We start from the raw sequence: 17,887 nt of genomic DNA, 5'->3' as shown, positions 1-17,887 counted from the left end.
CAAAACTAACATAAATTACCCATTTCACCGTACGTAAACAGAAATGTGCCTGTTGCCGCTTTGCCTGTAATGCAGCAAATGACAGAAATGAGCATTTCAAGAGAGGAAAAAGTAACACCGAAAACAGAGACCGAGCCAGGTATGTTTGCACAGTAACACTGGGTACAACTGACTTAACAGAAGCTGACAGTTTATTTACTTTAAAACGCTAACAAAGACTTCTAAAGGTTCTTGGACTAATCAAGTTGTCAATAGATATAACTAAAGCATTGTTCTGCGGGTGTAGAATATTTACCACACATTGATCAGTGAGAGTGTTCAATTTAAGTTTTATTCCTGTACAGGAAAGTTGTAGCTGTACTATTTAAACTTGGAAGTATTTCTTGGTGAGAGGTGGAGAGGGACTACTCCCTTACCTACAACTAGTGAGGGATTTGTTTCATTATATAGCAGTATACTCAAATGGATATCTTAATGTATTTGTTTGACCCTGCTACGCAGCTGAACTCCACCACAACTGTGCTTTCATGCCCCCCCCCCCCCCCCCCCCCCCCCGAAAAAGGGGGGAAAATACGACAGAAAGGGCTCACAGGTTGAAATAAGGACAGGGAGGTTACTAGGTCACTCATCATTTACCATCACTGGCAAAACAGACTCAACATAGTCTGAAACAGTTTGAAAACAACTGATGTTCTATAGGAAAAACTGTTAATTATAACCAAAGATTTTTGTTTGTTTTTGGAAATCTGAGTTAAAAAATCCAAAGGTGCTACTCAGCACTATATAGATGCATATCTGTCAATAAAGACTGCTGTTACAGCTGATAGTTACAGGTCAGGATTTTGTACATAGGATTTGACTATTTGAAGTAAGTCATGCTAAGTAAGATTCTGTGACATGAACTAAATTACTACTGCTTTCACTGTATTCTTTTTTGGTTATGTACAGACTAAGAGGAGACTTTTACATGTTTCAGCTTCTTGTAACTGATGTCATCTGAAGGCTTATTGTATGTAACTTATAAATAATTTATACTTCATTACAGTATTTATAAACCAATATTGCCTTGTTATGAATTGCTACCTGGAAAAAGTGATAGGAAAAATAAATACATGAAATGGTAGCAGTGGTCAAGTGAGCCAAATTTTGTCCTATTAAAAATGGGGATTTGTTATTCTGTCAGCTGTAAAGGGCAATCTTCTATTTCTGTTGATTCAATATCTGTTTTTTCTTAATGAGGTAACTAAATGCTTTTTACATTTTTTAGGGATTTCCCCCCCTATTCTAATCAGTAAAAGGAACTCAAGATAATTACATTTCTAAATAATCTTGCAGCTTGAAACTCAGAGTTGAAATCAGTCAAAGCTCTGTTACAAGCTTGAGTAGAGATCACTGGGAAAGCTACAATAGAATTTAAATGTTTGGAAAAAAACTCCCGGAACCAAATTGTCTTCCTTAGCACATACCCGTGAATTCTTGAAGCAATCTTCAGCTGCTCTAAAAGTAGAAGTTCCCTTTTAAGTGTTTGTCAAGTTGGGGGTAGATTTTTTAAAATTGCATAGAATAGTGTCCTTATATGCCCTTATATACTGTTCTTAAATTGTAAAGGTTTTATTGGACATCTAAGATAAACCAAGTGTTAGCTGTATTCACTGGTACATTTATCCCTAAGTGTCTTGCAGTGAAGAGAAGCTGACCTAAACTTTTCATAAATCCCTATGTGGTGTTGTGGGGTTAAGCCCTGTAGGCAGCTAAGCACCACGCAGCTGCTCACAAACAACTCTGCGGACACCAAGGTCAGCAAAGGAGGAGTGGGAGGAGGTGCTCCAGGTGCTGGAGCAGAGATTCCCCTGCAGCCTCTTGAGAGGACCACAGGGGGGAGCAGATATCCACACCATACCCTGTGGAGGACCCCATGACGGAGCCAGGTGGCTATGACCTGTAGGAAACTGCAGCCCATGGAGAGCCCATGCAGGAGCCACTTGTCTGGCAGGAACTGTGGCCTAGGGGGGACCCATGCTGGAGCAGTCCGTTCCTGAAGGACTGTATCTTGTGGTATGGACCCATGCTGGAGCAGCTCTTGAAGAAGTGCAGCCTGTGGGAAGCCCATATTGGAGCAGTTTGGGAAGGACTATATCCCATGGGAGAGACTCCATGCTGGAGCAGGTGTTATAAATGAGTCCCAAATAGGGTTACAATCAAAGTTTACAATTTATTAAATGAATAGAGGCAAGCAAACAGCGCTGGGTGCGCCGGGAGTCTCTGTTCCACCAGGACGCACACCTGTTACGTAAGGCGGCTGGTTTTTATGCTCCCAGGCTAATACATATTCATTACTACTTCTAGAAGAGGCAGGGTTATTATAATTGGTTTCCCGAATCCGAAGTCCTCCCAGGTGCACCTGCTTATCAGTCTCTGTTAGTCTCTCGGGGGCCGCTTGGACGGGGAGGCTCATATTCTTCCTCCTTATCTAGTGGTCTCTTGGCCGGCTGTCAGAAGTTACTGCACGTCCGTGCAGAGTCAGCAGTTTTTCTCTAAAAAATCCCTTTGTTCTCTTCTCGCCTAAACCCAGGCCTCAATGTTAACCCTTCAAATCCCTTAGTGGCACGAATTGCTGGACCATTCCTTACAATTCCTCCCCTTTTTTTTTAATATCATCAATTCGTGTCTCTTCTTCAACCTTTGTTAGTAACAATTGGATTTCATCAGTCAGTTCTCGGGGTGTCCATTTCTTAAGCATCATTATCGACACATCACCTTTTCTCTCCCAAAGTCATCACAAATTGGGTGCTATTTATTATTCGCAGTACCAACAACGTAAAGCAAGGTATCATACAAGGTATAAACAATAATGTCATTACACCACATAAAAATAAAAACAGCATCCTTTTAACCCATGGTCCACCAGGCAACCACGAAAAGAAATCCCAATCCATACCCTTCCAGGTTTGTACTGGGACGTGGGCTAGCTTTCTAATTTCTTTTGTTATCTGTTTAACCACTTTTCCATTATCATCAATCTGTAGACAACAATTAGAATCGTTCAGTTTTCCACACACTCCCCCTTCTTCTGCTAGTAAATAGTCTAAGACCATTCTATGTTGAAAGATAGCATTCCTCATCTGAGTGGATTGATCAGAAGATCCAAGGCCGTCGCTGTTTGATTGGTTACAACTTCGAGGATAGCTTGCAACCTAATTATTCGGTTCAAATTATAAATAGGTTCTCGGGCTCCTGATACCAACTCATTCGGGTTCCAGGTAGCTGGCCCATAATGCTGTATGATTCTTTCAGGAGGCCATTCATCCTTTCCCCTCTTTTGGGCACTACCCCCGGCTAAGGAAGTATCAATAGATCGTTTCATTCTGTTCAGGTCATCATATAATCTTATTCCTAAATGATTTCCTTGTGTTTGTGACAATAAAAAGAACAAGGGTCTTATGTACCCCCCATAGCATATTCCCGACCAGTTTCCGGGTAGCCTCTTGTAAGCATGTTTGCCACACACCCGATAATGTCCCTTTAGGGCCCACGTCCCGTTTGGAAAAGGACCATCCCATCCCTCTTTACCCTTTGGGGCGTGATAATACAGAGTGTCCTTGTTACCGAGTGGTCCTGTTACAATGTCTGCCCCGTTCGTACTCGTATATGCGCACTTCCAAGCTCCCACGTTGGGTTTCCACTTACAGTCACAATTCAGTTCTCCTTGGCGGCCTGTCATATTATAAGCTGACCAGAAATGTTTAAAGAACACTCGCCTCCCATTCTCATCCTGCCATTTCCAACGACAGACCCGCACCACATGCTGTTCCTTAGTGGAGTTATCACGCTGACAGCTCAAGATTTGACCATCAAATTGTCCCCCCGCTTGTGCTCTTGCCGCAGTTTTACATCCGGATCCAAAAAATTCTCTGTATGAGCATTTCATCCAAGTCCCATTTCTCAGCTGAACATGTGTGGTGTTCCATTTCCCACTACGTGCTGTACAGCTTATAGGACTACATCCAGGATCGGTACAATCATATCCAGGAGACAGAGTCCAATTGCAAATGCTTTTTCCCACCGCCACTGTTCCTGTTCTGTTCAAGCAGTATACACCCCGAGCTGACGAGTGCAACTGCCATGGGCCTCCTTCCTCTTTCCAAAATTGCGTCCCATTATGAACTTCGCTCAGATTACTGACCCACCACTTGGGTTCAACTGGGCCTGCTACCCAGGGCCAACTTTCAGTTCCCCCCGGTCCTCCACAAATCCAGCAGTTACTAAGGTTAAAGGCCCTAGCCACTTCCTCCCCCAAAGTGAAAAAGTTATTCCTCCATTCTTGCCCATGGCCCAATTGCCCCTGTAAAAACAATACCAGAAAGTATAGCATTTCTTATCCTTTTTCGTCGTCCAATCTTGAGAGTGTGGGAAACGCCTTCAATCATGAGGTTGGGCCCGCTTTCAGAGCTTGTGTTACCATTCAGCCCTTCGGGGTGATCCAGCTCCTGGAAAAACTAATCACAATTTCATTATGGGTTTAAGAGGTTCTCATGTTACTTTTCTCAGGACAACCTGATCTTAGCGCGGGAGAAGTCCGGTCGAGGCCCTCTCACTCGGCAGTCAATACCCATAGGGGTTGCCTCCCTCGGTAGACCATACACACCGCAGTGGAGGGTCCTACCCCGGTCTTGCCTTCTCCCTTTCCTCCCTTCAGCCTTGTCCTCTTTATCCAGTGCCCTTACTTCATGCAGAACCTTATTGCTGGGATATCAGTTCCTCTTTAATCTCAGTTTCAGTTCCCCAGGAGTGGACTCAACCCTCCAGGCTTCGGTAGTTATTGGTCCTTTTATTCTGGATGCGTGGGTCCAACCCCTTTCTGCTGTTCTCACAGCTGTTTCAGTAGTAAGTAAAACAAGGTACGGTCCCTCCCATCGGGGGTTCAATGATTCTTCTCTCCAGGTTTTTATTAAGACCTTGTCTCCTGGTTGTATCTTATGAATAGCAAATCCTAAAGGTGGTGTTTGAGTCATCATCCCAATTTCTCTTATCTCCTGTAATCTCCTTCCAATGGTAATTATGTATTTCTGGATACTATGATCCTCAACTACATTGTTCCCTAGGGGCATCCCTTGAGAATAAGGCATACCATATAACATTTCATATGATGATAACCAGTCTCACTGTGTGGTTTAGTTCTTATGTTTAAAAGTGCCAATGGTAAGCATTTCATCCAGGGCAGCTGTGTCTCGATCATTAACTTAGTCAATTGTTGTTTTATTGTTTGATTCATCCTTTCTACTTTCCCTGAGCTCTGTGGGTGCCAGGGAGTGTGGTATTCCCACTGAATACCTAATGATTGACACAACAATTTTATTATTTTAGAAGTAAAGTGTGTGCCCTGATCAGAATCAATGTACTGGATTATCCCATACCTTGGTATTAAATGTTCCAATAAAATTTTTACCACTGTCTGTGCAGTAGCTCGTGCTACAGGATAAGCTTCTACCCATTGTGTTAAATGATCTACGATTACCAATAGATATTTCATTCTCCCTACCTTGGGCAATTCAGTGAAATCAACTTGTACTTTCTCGAAAGGCCTATAAGCTGTTTTTCTCCCTCCCATAGCTGCTTGTCGAAACACTTTCTTATTTATTTTCTGACAAGTTAAACAACCTTGTGTAATTTGTTTCGCTATTTCAAAAATTCCAATGCAACCAAATTGTTTAAGGAAATGATCGCTTAATGCCTTCATACCCCAATGTGTTTGTGCATGTAAACGTTCCAGTATTTGCCTCGCATAGGCTTTTGGCAATATCTCTCGCCCGTCAGGCAGTGTCCATTCTCCTTGTTCTAACTTAGCCCCTATTTTCTCCAATTTTGCTTGTTCTTCAGGGGTAAATTTCTTTTCTTCTCTTTCTCGCCTTTCTTCCTCTCGTATCACATTGATTTTAACAACCTGAGTCCTCAGGGCTGCTTCCTGGGCCTCCTTATCTGCTAGATTATTTCCTGTGATTCGATAATCCAATCCCTTTTGGTGTCCTCTTACATGTACCACTGCTATCTCCTTTGGTTCTCTTAATGCCCTTAAAATTTTTATTATTAACTCTTGATGTATAAGATTCCTCCCTTGAGTATTAATTAGACCTCTTTCTTCCCAAATTTTTCCAAAAGTATGGACCACCCCATATGCATATTTAGAGTCTGTATATATCGTCCCACTTTTCCCTTTTAATAGTTCCAGGGCCCTACATAGGGCATACAGCTCACAAGCCTGAGCTGACCATGATGGGCTCAAAGGTCCGGATTCCACAGGTTCTAAGTTCTTATTAATTATTGCATATCCTGATTTTCTTTTTCCTTCCACTACTCGGGAGGAGCCATCTACAAACAGTGCCTCTCCTTTCTCCAACTCAGCATCCTTTAAATCCGGCCTCACTGTTGTCTGGGTCTCAATTACCTCTAAACAGTTATGTTGTACTCCCTCCTGTGGTTCTCCGAACAAAAATTGTGCTGGGCTCTGAGCAGAGGTTACCCTCAGTTCTAAGTCAGGTGAGTCAATTAGTATTGCTTCATACTTTAGGATCCGACTATCCGTTAACCATTTTTCTGCTTTTTGCTGTAACACACTTCTAACATTGTGTGGAGTATACACCTTTAAAGGAGCACTAAAGGTAATCTTCCTAACTTCTTCTATTAGTAATGCTGTAGCGACCAGAGCTTGAAGACAAGCAGGCCACCCTCTACTTACTGGATCAAGCAACCTAGAGCAATACCCTACAGGTTTCTTAATCCCTGCCCAATCTTGAGTGAGAACTCCATATGCTGTTTGGTTCGATGTATTTACAAAGAGATAGAAAGGTTTTTCCAGATCTGGAAGGCTCAGTACAGGTGCCTGTATTAAAGCCCTTTTTATTTCCTCAAATTTCTGATCATCCTCTGTGAACCACTTAAGCTGGTTATTAGTTAATTTCTCATATAAGAATTTGACCTTTTCACTGTAGCCTTCAAGCCACGGTCTACAATATCCTAATAATCCCAATACTTGCCGAATTTCCTTTTTAGTTTGTGGGGGTCTTAAAGATAGAATCCCTGATACCCTGTCAGGATCTAATTTCTTTTTCCCCTTACTCAGCCAGTGCCCCAAGTATTTTACTTCCTGTTCCACAAACTGTAATTTCGATCGAGACACCTTTAATCTCCTTTCCCCTAAAAAGTTTAGCAATTTAATAGTAGCTTCTCGGGTTCCCTCTTCAGTTTCTCCTGCTATTAATAGATCATCCACATATTGCAATAATTTGACCCCCCTAGGTAACGTGAAATCTTGTAAAATTTTTTCTAAAGTTTGTCCAAATAGATTTGGTGACTCTGTAAACCCCTGTGGTAGCACAGTCCATCTTAATTGTTGTTTTCGTCCCGTTTCGGGGTCCTCCCACTCGAAGGCAAAATAATCTCTGGATCTCTCATCCAGAGGGCAGGCCCAAAATGCATCTTTCAGATCTATTACACTATACCAGGTATGTTTGGGAGATATGCGACTCAATAAAGTATAAGGATTTGCCACCACAGGGAATTTAGCGAGTGTTCGCTGATTTACAGCTCTCAGGTCTTCTACCATCCTGTATGACCCATCCGATTTTTTTACGGGGAGGATGGGTGTATTATGAGGCGACATGCACGGTTCTAAAGTTCCTTTTTCCAGAAGCCTGTCAACCACAGGTTTTAACCCCTTTCGACCCTCCATTGGTATAGGGTATTGTTTGACTCGGATTGGACGATGGGGATCCATTATTTGAATATTTATGGGGTCCATTTCTATCCTTCCAGTCTCCCCCTCCTTATACCATACTAAAGGGTTAATGACTTCTTCATCTTTTTGTGTCAAAGTGTATAATTTAATCTGCAATTCGTCCCCTTGACTCTGAATGCTCAAATTCAATCTTAAAATCAAATCTCTCCCCAGTAAATTGTACTCCGCTTCAGGGAGCAAAAGAAAATCATTAACATAAGTTTTCTTCCCAGTTTCTACTTTTACATTTTTCAAGACAGGCACTCTAAAAGGCTCTCCTTTTGCCCCTATCACTGACATATAATTGTTCCCTTCCTCTACTCCTTTTGGAAGTTTTTGAATAGTAGATTTTTCAGCTCCTGTGTCCACTAAAAACAAAACTTCCTCTTTATGGGGACCAATTAGTAGTTTTATCAAGGGCTCCGTTGATGTTGACGTCCCCAGAAGATATAGCCCCTGACACCCCTATTCTTCTTTGAATGTTTTCTCATCTTGTTCCCGCTTACGACAGTTCCTCTGAATGTGTCCCTTCTTGTTGCAATAGTAACGAGCGGGAATGGTGTATTTCTCTCGACAAGACTGCCCCCTAGGGGCTTTCTCTATTCCCTTCTCCCTCCTTTCTCCGGACAGAGTCTTATTTCTCTGACTTTCTCTTACTGCTGCTACAAAAATCTTAGCTTTTGCTTTTTGTTTTTCCTCATCTCTCCTAACATATACTTTCTGTGCTTCCCTAAGTAACTCTTCTAATCCCCTCTCTTGCCAATCTTCCAGCTTCTCTAATTTCCTCCTTATGTCCCCCCAGGATTTAGCTACGAATTGCGTTCTAAGGAGTGCAGTTCCAGCCACCGTATTCGGGTCAATTCCAGAATACATTTGTAAACTTCTCCTTAATCTCTCCAACCATTCTGTTGGAGATTCGTCTTTCCCTTGTTGCTCATGAAATGCTTTATTAATGTTTTGCCCTCGGGGAACAGCTTCCCTTATTCCCTGTATGATTAATGTTCTCAAATCCCTCATATTCTGCCTTCCTTGGGGTTGTTGATGATCCCAGTGGGGATCCACGTTTGGCCATTTTTGGTCTCCTGGGGGTCCTGCCTGATTCTGTCTCTCCCACATTCTCATTCCAGCTTGCCTAATCATTCCTTTTTCCTCGACAGTAAATAAGATCCCTAAAATGGACTGTATTTCTTCCCAGGTATAAGTATTGGGACCTAGGAATTGGTCCAGTCTTTCAGCTACTCCGAGGGGGTCATCTAATAAGGCCCCCATTTCTTTCTTGAAATTCCTTACATCTGTGGTATTTAAGGGGACTGCCACAAACCCAATGCCTCCCTGATTGCCTCCCAGGGGTACCTCTCTTAAGGGATATAGAGAAGCTCCCTCAGATGTGGCAGTCCTACTTCTCGTACATGCAGCCGGGGGTCGGTCTGATTCCGGTGCTGTCGGCGGTGGAGATACCACAGCTGCCGGAGGTGGGGCCACTGCCAGAGGTGGATTGTTAGAATATAGAGGTGGTAAATTATCTAATGGCTCCCATTTATCCTCTTTTTCTTTTTCCCGTTTTTCTTCTCCTTCTTCAAACTCCTCCTCTGTTTTTAGTGTAAATACTGAGGCTGGAAAAGGACGTGAAGTCCTGATCCATAATCCTGCATAATCACTTTCCTCCTGGCTAAAAGATTCCTTTGAATTAACATGTAGATTTAAGGCCTGGCAAACCCAGTCTTTAAAGGATCCGAAAACAGGCCAAAAGACATGTGGTCTTAAAGGCTCCTTTGGCCATTCTATCATACAATACTGGACCATTTTTAATTTACTTTTTTCCTTTTCTGGGGCCCCTATCGTTCCAATTTCTAATCATTATCCCTAATGGACTTTCTGGTGGTATGTCTGGTAATTTGCTCCCTGTTCTCTGGTCCCGGGTCTTCAATTTTGTCTGACCCGTCTAGGAATTTTACTGTGGCAATTCCTACAGCCCTTGGTTGCCTTAGTGAGAGTGTCTTGCAGGGGGTTTAGGACCTATCACCCGCCCACGAATCCTATAGGAATCGCTTCGGTCCTTCACCGGCCAAGTCCCTCGCGGGAGATTGGAACCGCGGTTAGAAGACCTCCACAATCGCTTCGGAACTACGTTCCGTCTCAGTCACACTCTCACACACACAGGCAACCGAAACCCACCCAACCGAACGGTATACGCCTTAAATACTTACGACTCCGTCGTCTTCGTTCGGATCTTCGCGCGCAGAATTACGGGCAAAATATAGTGCTGCAGCCGGCAAAGGGAGCTCATAAAAAAATCTAAATCTTTGCTTGCCCTTATTCAGGTTCAAGATGGCGTTAGCCCCGACCTGACTCGAACAGGAGCCACCAAATGGTGGGGGCGCCCCTCCTAGATCAAGTCAGAATTCAGGAACCAAGACCATCCCGGACGAGCCCCCAATTGTTATAAATGACTGAGTCCCAAATAGGATTACAATCAAAGTTTACAATTTATTAAATGAATAGAGGCAAGCAAACAGCGCTGGGTGTGCCGGGAGTCTCTGCTCCACCAGGACGCACACCCGTTACGTAAGACGGCTGGTTTTTATGCTCCCAGGCTAATACATATTCATTACTACTTCTAGAAGAGGCAGGGTTATTATAATTGGTTTCCCGAATCCGAAGTCCTCCCAGGTGCACCTGCTTATCAGTCTCTGTTAGTCTCTCGGGGGCCGCTCAGACAGGGAGGCTCATATTCTTCCTCCTTATCTAGTGGTCTCTTGGCCGGCTGTCAGAAGTTACTGCACGTCCGTGCAGAGTCAGCAGTTTTTCTCTAAAAAATCCCTTTGCTCTCTTCTCGCCTAAACCCAGGCCTCAATGTTAACCCTTCAAAACCCCTTAGTGGCACGAATTGCTGGACTATTCCTTACACAGGGGAAGAGTGTGAGGAGGAAGGAACAGCAGAGATGATGAGGCATTGTGAACTAACTGCAAATACCCTCCCCCCCATTCCTCATTCCCTATCCTCCCTGTTCTGCTTGGAGTTGGGGGGAAGGAGGTAGGTACTTCATGAGTAAAGGAATGAAACTGAGCCTAGGAAGAAGGGCAGGGAGGTGTTTTTAGTTTTGTTTCTCACTATCCTACTCTATTTTTAATTGGCAATAAATTAACTTTCCCTAAGTCAAGTCTGTTTTGACTTTTGACTGTGCCAGTAATTGGTAAGCAGTCTCCGTATCTATTCACCATGGTCTTCTCCACAGGCTGCAGGAGGATATCAGCACCAGTACCTGGAACATCTCCTCTCCCTATTTCACTGACCTTGGTGTCTGCAGAGTTGTTTCCTCTCACATTTTTTTCCTAACTCCTTGTTGTGGTTTAACCCGGCTGGCAGCTAAACACCACACAGCCGTTCGCTCACCCTCCCCCCTCCCTCTCTGGGATGGGGGAGAGAAACGGGAAAGTGAAGCCGGTGAGTTGAGATAAAGACAGTTTATTAAGACAGGAATATAATAATAACAATAATAATAATAATAATAATAATAGTATTAATAATAATAATGTGTACGAAACAAGTGATGCACAATGCAATTGCTCACCACCCGCTGACCGATGCCCAGCCTATCCCCGAGCAGCCGGCCCCCCACCCCGGCCAGCCACCCCTATATATTGTTCAGCATGACGTCAGATGGTATGGAATACCCCTTTGGCCAGTTTGGGTCAGCTGTCCTGGGTCTGTCCCCTCCCAGCTCCTGCTGCACCCCCAGCCTGCCCGCTGGCAGGACAGAGCGAGAAGCCGAAAAGTCCTTGGCCTGGTGTAAACACTGCTCTGCAACAATTAAAACATCAGCATGTTATCAGCGCTCTTCTCATCCTAATCCAAAACATAGCACCCTACCAGCTACTATGAGGAGAATTAACTTTGTGCTAACTGAAACCAGGACAGATATCCACCCCTTATTCCATACCATTTATGTCATGCTCAGGTTACACTCTTTCCAATACATTCTAATTAATCACCATTTTCATCTATGGTATATAGCAATCATGGTAGTGATGACATACATTATTATATAATAATTAACATACTACAATTCAACTCATGGGCTATTCTCACCCAGTATCAAATCCCCTTGAGGTACACACCGGACCTCCCCATTCTTTTGCATTACCCACCAAGTGCATCCAGGTCCCTGAGCAAAAGCAATCCCACGAATGGGTTTGCCTTTTCCTGAGGCAGGAGTAGCCCAGACTGTTTTACCCAGCATGTTTCTTACGTGCACTACAGGAACTTTATCCCCTTCTACAGTGCGTAACAGGTTTGATTGGGCAGGTCCAGCTCGGTTGGCAGATCCCCTAGTATTGACTAACCAGGTGGCCTTTGCCAAATGCGTATCCCAATTTTTGAATGTCCCAGCACCCATTGCTTTCAGTGTAGTCTTCAACAGTCCATTGTATCGTTCAACTTTCCCGGAGGCTGGTGCATGATAGGGGATGTGATACACCCACTCAATACCATGTTCTTTGGCCCAAGCATCTATAAGGTTGTTTCAGAAATGAGTCCCATTGTCTGACTCAATTCTCTCTGGGGTGCCATGTCGCCATAGGACTTGCTTTTCAAGGCCCAGGATAGTGTTCCGGGCGGTGGCATGGGGCACAGGATATGTTTCCAGCCATCCGGTGGTTGCTTCCACCATTGTAAGTACGTGGCGCTTGCCGTTGCGGGTTTGAGGGAGTGTGATGTAATCAATCTGCCAGGCCTCTCCATATTTATATTTCAGCCATCGTCCTCCATACCAAAGAGGCTTTGACCGTTTGGCTTGCTTGATTGCAGCACATGTTTCACAGTCATGAATAACCTGTGCTATAGTGTCCATGGTCAGGTCCACCCCTCGATCACGAGCCCATCTGTAGGTTGCATCTCTACCTTGATAGCCTGAGGTGTCATGGGCCCATCGGGCTATAAATAATTCACCTTTATGTTGCCAGTCCAGGTCCACCTGAACCACTTCAATCTTAGCAGCCTGATCCACCTGCTGGTTGTTTTGATGTTCTTCAGTAGCCCGATTCTTGGGCACATGAGCATCTACATGGCGTACCTTTACAACCAGGTTCTCTACCCGGGCAGCAATATCTTGCCACAATGCAGCAGCCCAGATGGGTTTGCCCCTGCGCTGCCAGTTGCTCTGCTTCCATTGCTGTAACCACCCCCACAGGGCATTTGCTACCATCCATGAATCAGTATAGAGATAGAGAACTGGCCACTTTTCTCGTTCAGCAATATCTAAAGCCAGCTGGATGGCTTTCACTTCTGCAAACTGACTCGATTCACCTTCTCCCTCAGCAGCTTCTGCAACTTGTCGTGTAGGACTCCATACAGCAGCTTTCCATCTATGATTAGCGATAGCGATATCAATTGTGGCGTACCACTTGGCTGCCTTTGATTCCAGTTCATACTGGAGTTCTAGCATGTCCGGCACTGCAGCACTCAGCGGTGGCGTGACTTTGTTCAGGCCACGATAGTCCACTGTTAGTCTCCACTCACCATTAGACTTTCGCACTGGCCATATGGGACTATTAAAAGGTGAATGAGTCTTGCTGATCACTCCTTGGCTCTCCAGTTGACGAATTAGCTTATGGATGGGACTCAGGGAGTCTCGGTTGGTGCGATATTGCCGCCGGTGCACAGATGTGGTAGCGATCGGCACTTGCTGTTCTTCAACCCTCAGCAACCCCACAACAGAAGGGTCCTCTGAGAGACCGGGCAAGGTAGACAACTGTTTAACGTCCTCTGTCTCTAAGGCAGCTATGCCAAAAGCCCAGCGGAACCCTTTTGGGTCCTTGAAATATCCTCTTCTAAGATAGTCTATGCCAAGGATGCACGGAGCATCTGGGCCAGTCACAATACGGTGCTTTTGCCACTCAATTCCAGTTAGACTCACGTCAGCCTCCAATACAGTTAACTGCTGGGATCCCCCCGTCACCCCATAAATACAGATGGGTTCTGGCCCTTTATAGCTTGATGGCATTAGAGTACATTGTGCACCGGTGTCTACCAAAGCCTTATACTTCTGTGCGTCTGACGTGCCAGGCCATCAAATCCACACAGTCCAATAAACTCGATTGTCCCTTTCCTCCCCCTGGCTGGAGGCAGGGCCCCTCTAGTCCTGGTCAGAATCTTCGTTTCTGTATTTAAAGGACTGCCTGCTGGAAGTTGGAGCAGCAAACTTTTCAGAGAACCCCTTTTTCACGATTGTTTTCTTTTGCAACTCACATACCCGTGCCTCTAGGGTCGCGGTAGATTTTCCATCCCATTTTCTCATGTCCTCTCCATGGTCACGTAGGTAAAACCACAAGGTGGCACGGGGTGTGTACCCACTATATCGTCTTCCTTGCACGGATGAACGCTTACCCCTGATAGCTGAGACACTGGTTTGTACAGGTTGGGGAGGAAAATAATCTCTCTTCAAGTTGGTGGAACTCTTCAGAGAGTTTCTCCACAGCCGAGACGCAGGCCTGCAGGGAAGAGGAGAGACTTTCTTCGTACTGCCGGAGTTGTTTAGCCACTTCATTCACTGTGGGTTCCTCATCCTCTTTCCAGGCCATTACTGCCAATGAGCTGGCATATGATGATGGTGCACTCCGTACAAACTTCCGCCACGTGGGTCGTGTACACTGGACTTCATCTGGATCTGTGGATGTTTGTGCGTTGTCTAGGTCCTTATAAATCACCTCCCGTACGGCTATTTCCCTCAGGTACTGGATTCCCTTCTCCATAGTGGTCCACTTGCCTGGTAGACATACAAGTTCTTCCTTGAAGGGATACCTTTCCTGCACAGCTGACAGGAGACGCCTCCAGAGGCTGCGAGATCGTGCTCCATCTCCAATTGCTTTGTCAATGCATGCGTCCCTAGCAAGGGATCCCAGCCGCCTGGCTTCCTTGCCCTCTAATTCCACACAATCGGCCCCGGTGTCCCAGCACCGGAGCAGCCAGATGACAAGCTGCTCACCTAGACAGCGACCAAAATCTTTTCGCACATCTCGTAGCTCACGCTGGTATAGAGTCCGGGTAGTTACTGTTGATTTTTCGACACCCTCATCCTCATCTTCATCCTCCTGCACATTTGATGGCCCAGCCTCGTCTTCTCTATGCCCAGACCTAGCAGAAGACTGTCTGCGTTCTAAACGACCTGAGCCTCTATACCATTTTTTCACCTTGTCTACAGGGGCAACTTGCACTGCTACAGCTCGTTTCTCTGACCCAGACACAGGAGTGGGAGCAGCTGCAGGAGCTGGAGCTGCTGCAGGGGCTGGAGTGGCTGCGGGAGCTGGAACTGGAGCGGCTGCAGGAGCTGGAGCGGCTGCAGGAGCGGGAGCTAGGCTGATAGTAGCATCAATTGCAGCTCGATAGGCACAAGCCAGACCCCAGCACGCTACAGTGATTTGTGTCACTTTGGAACTGCCAGAGTCATGACACCTTTTTTTCAAGCATTCTGCCAGCTTTTTAGGATTTTGCAGTTGTTCAGGGGTGAATGTCCAAAACACTGGAGGTGACCACTGCTCTAGAAACCTGCCCATATCCTCCCACACTCCCTGCCACTCGCAACTATCCCGCCTCAAGACAGATCTCCGGATGCGATTCCTAAGTAGTTGTTTAACCCTCAACAAAACCTGAAGCGCATTCAGGAGGCATAACAACAAGAGCAGGCTGGTCTGAGTATCCCAAGGATATTCAGCATCTCGGAGAACCACCGTAACTAGCTCGGGGGATAAGAGGGTGGTGGTGAAGGAGAAGGGGAGAGTGAACAGGTAGGAAAAAATATCTTCCCCTGTCCCCTCCACAGATTGGTTCCCTAACGAAAACAGGCAATAGGTGTAATTGCTAATAGTTTCCGAGATATGGTTTCCAAAGTACAGAGTCGACGACAGTGCTGAGTACAAATACCAGGTTAGAGTCCTGACCAGAAATTTCATCATTTCATAAGCCATTGTTACACCGCACAGTACCATAACAATCTTAAACCAGGGCCCGGAAAGGATAAACAGCGCGACAGGGAGCACATACAGTAAGTAGTGTGCTATAAAACTCAATTTGGAAAACAGGCACAGCAGACTGGAGATTAAGGCAATCAACATTGTGACTGGCAACTATTAAGCAGGTCCAATACTTATACCAATTTTAGTTTAACACACTCTGGTCAGAGCTGTCATTTTCTCAACCCTTCGTGCCCCACGTTGGGCGCCAAAAGGACTGTTGTGGTTTAACCCGGCCGGCAGCTAAACACCACACAGCCGTTCGCTCACCCTCCCCCCTCCCTCTCTGGGATGGGGGAGAGAAACGGGAAAGTGAAGCCGGTGAGTTGAGATAAAGACAGTTTATTAAGACAGGAAAATAATAATAATAATAATAATAGTACTACTACTACTAATGTGTACAAAACAAGTGATGCACAATGCAATTGCTCACCACCCGCTGACCGATGCCCAGCCTATCCCCGAGCAGCCGGCCCCCCCACCCCGGCCAGCCACCCCTATATATTGTTTAGCATGACGTCAGATGGTATGGAATACCCCTTTGGCCAGTTTGGGTCAGCTGTCCTGGGTCTGTCCCCTCCCAGCTCCTGCTGCACCCCCAGCCTGCCCGCTGGCAGGACAGAGCGAGAAGCCGAAAAGTCCTTGGCCTGGTGTAAACACTGCTCTGCAACAATTAAAACATCAGCATGTTATCAGCGCTCTTCTCATCCTAATCCAAAACATAGCACCCTACCAGCTACTAGGAGGAAAATTAACTCTGTCCTAACTGAAACCAGGACACTCCTCTGTCCCACAGCTGGTGTATGGTGTTGTTGGTTTTTTGTTTTTTTTTTTTAACCCTTTCTTAAGTATCTTATCACAGAGGTGCCAACAGCTTCACTGATAGACAAAAGAAGCTGAGCCAATCTCAATCTCAATGGGAAAATATCTACAGTAGGCATACTCTTCTGCAGCAGTTGTATTGGTTTATATAAAGAAAACTACTGTCAATTCTCTAGTTATTACAGCAGTCATTACTTTAAAGTAGAAGTCTCACAGAGTCACTGTGGCTTTAATGCTTTGGGGTCAGAGTAGCATTGTTGTTGCTGTTTGTAGGATTTTTCTGTGTATAGGTTGAGCAACTGTAGTGCTGTGGCTTGCTACCAATCATCACTGACCTTACTGTTCCCATGTGCCTTTCTTAAAGATGCATCTATTTTTCACACAAACTGAAGTAAATATTCCAAAATTTACAGTGCAACACCTGTACTTGTGCTTTGTTCAGGCACTTATCTACTACTGGAATTATGTTGGTCTTTAGCAGAATTGTAATGGATCGCTCTTGTGCCTGTTTTGTTGCTTCTCTTGGTACCATATCTTATAATGCCTGCGGATAACTTATTTTTGTCTGTCCTGGATTCTGTTAGCATAGAGTTAATATTCTTCCTAGTAGCTGGTATGGATGGTGTTTGGGATTTAGGATGAGAGTAATGCTGATAACACCCCAAATGGGTCCCCCCGGGCAGCAGCTCCTGCCAGATCACATTCTCTTGCGTGGGCTCCTCTCCATGGGCTATAGGTCCGGCCCAGAGTCTGCTCCAGCAGGGGCACTCCATGTGCCACAGCCTCCTTCAGGCCAGATTCACCTGCTGCACGGTGGGCTCCTCCATGGGCTGCAGCATGGAAATGGGCTCTGCCATGGTACACTATGGGCTGCAGGAGGACAGCCTGCTCCACCATGGTCCTCTCCATGGGCTGCATGGGAACTTCTGCTCCGGCACCTGGAGCACCTCCTCCCCCTCCTTCTTCACTGACCTTGGTGTCTGCAGGGCTGTTTCTCACTTTTCTCTCCCAGCTGCTGTTGCGCAGCACTCTTTCCCCTTTCATAAATCTGCTCTCAAAGAGGTGCAACCAACAAATCTTATTATATACTCCTTATTAGCTCATCTCTGGCCAGCGGTGTGTCCCTTTTGGAGCCAGCTGGAACTGGCCCTTATCTAACATGGCGCAGTTTCTGGACTCTTCTTACAGAGGCCACCCCTGCAGCCCCCCTGCTACTAAGCCCTTGCCACATAAACCCAATACAGAGGGCCAGCAAATGGCTTTGTAGTGTTTAGCTGTCTGCAAGGC

General features: G+C 45.5%; 1 protein-coding gene across 6 annotated transcripts in view; it reads left to right on the top strand.

Annotated features, from left to right (window-relative positions):
* The window catches only part of LOC310888792 (AN1-type zinc finger protein 5-like), a 56,016-nt gene that overhangs the window by 26,924 nt on the left and 11,205 nt on the right, over positions 1–17,887 (top strand). For all 6 annotated transcript variants that reach the window (XM_083815880.1, XM_083815883.1, XM_083815878.1 and 3 more), the window contains one exon: positions 42–139. In XM_083815880.1, coding sequence (XP_083672006.1) covers positions 42–139 — 98 coding nt within the window. The remainder of the gene's footprint in view (positions 1–41; positions 140–17,887) is intronic.

The sequence above is a fragment of the Anser anser genome, assembly GCF_964211835.1.
Source record: "Anser anser genome assembly, chromosome: W".
NCBI lineage: Eukaryota > Metazoa > Chordata > Aves > Anseriformes > Anatidae > Anser > Anser anser.
The sequence above is the reverse complement of the archived record's forward strand: the minus strand, read 5'-3'. Positions and strand labels throughout refer to the sequence as shown.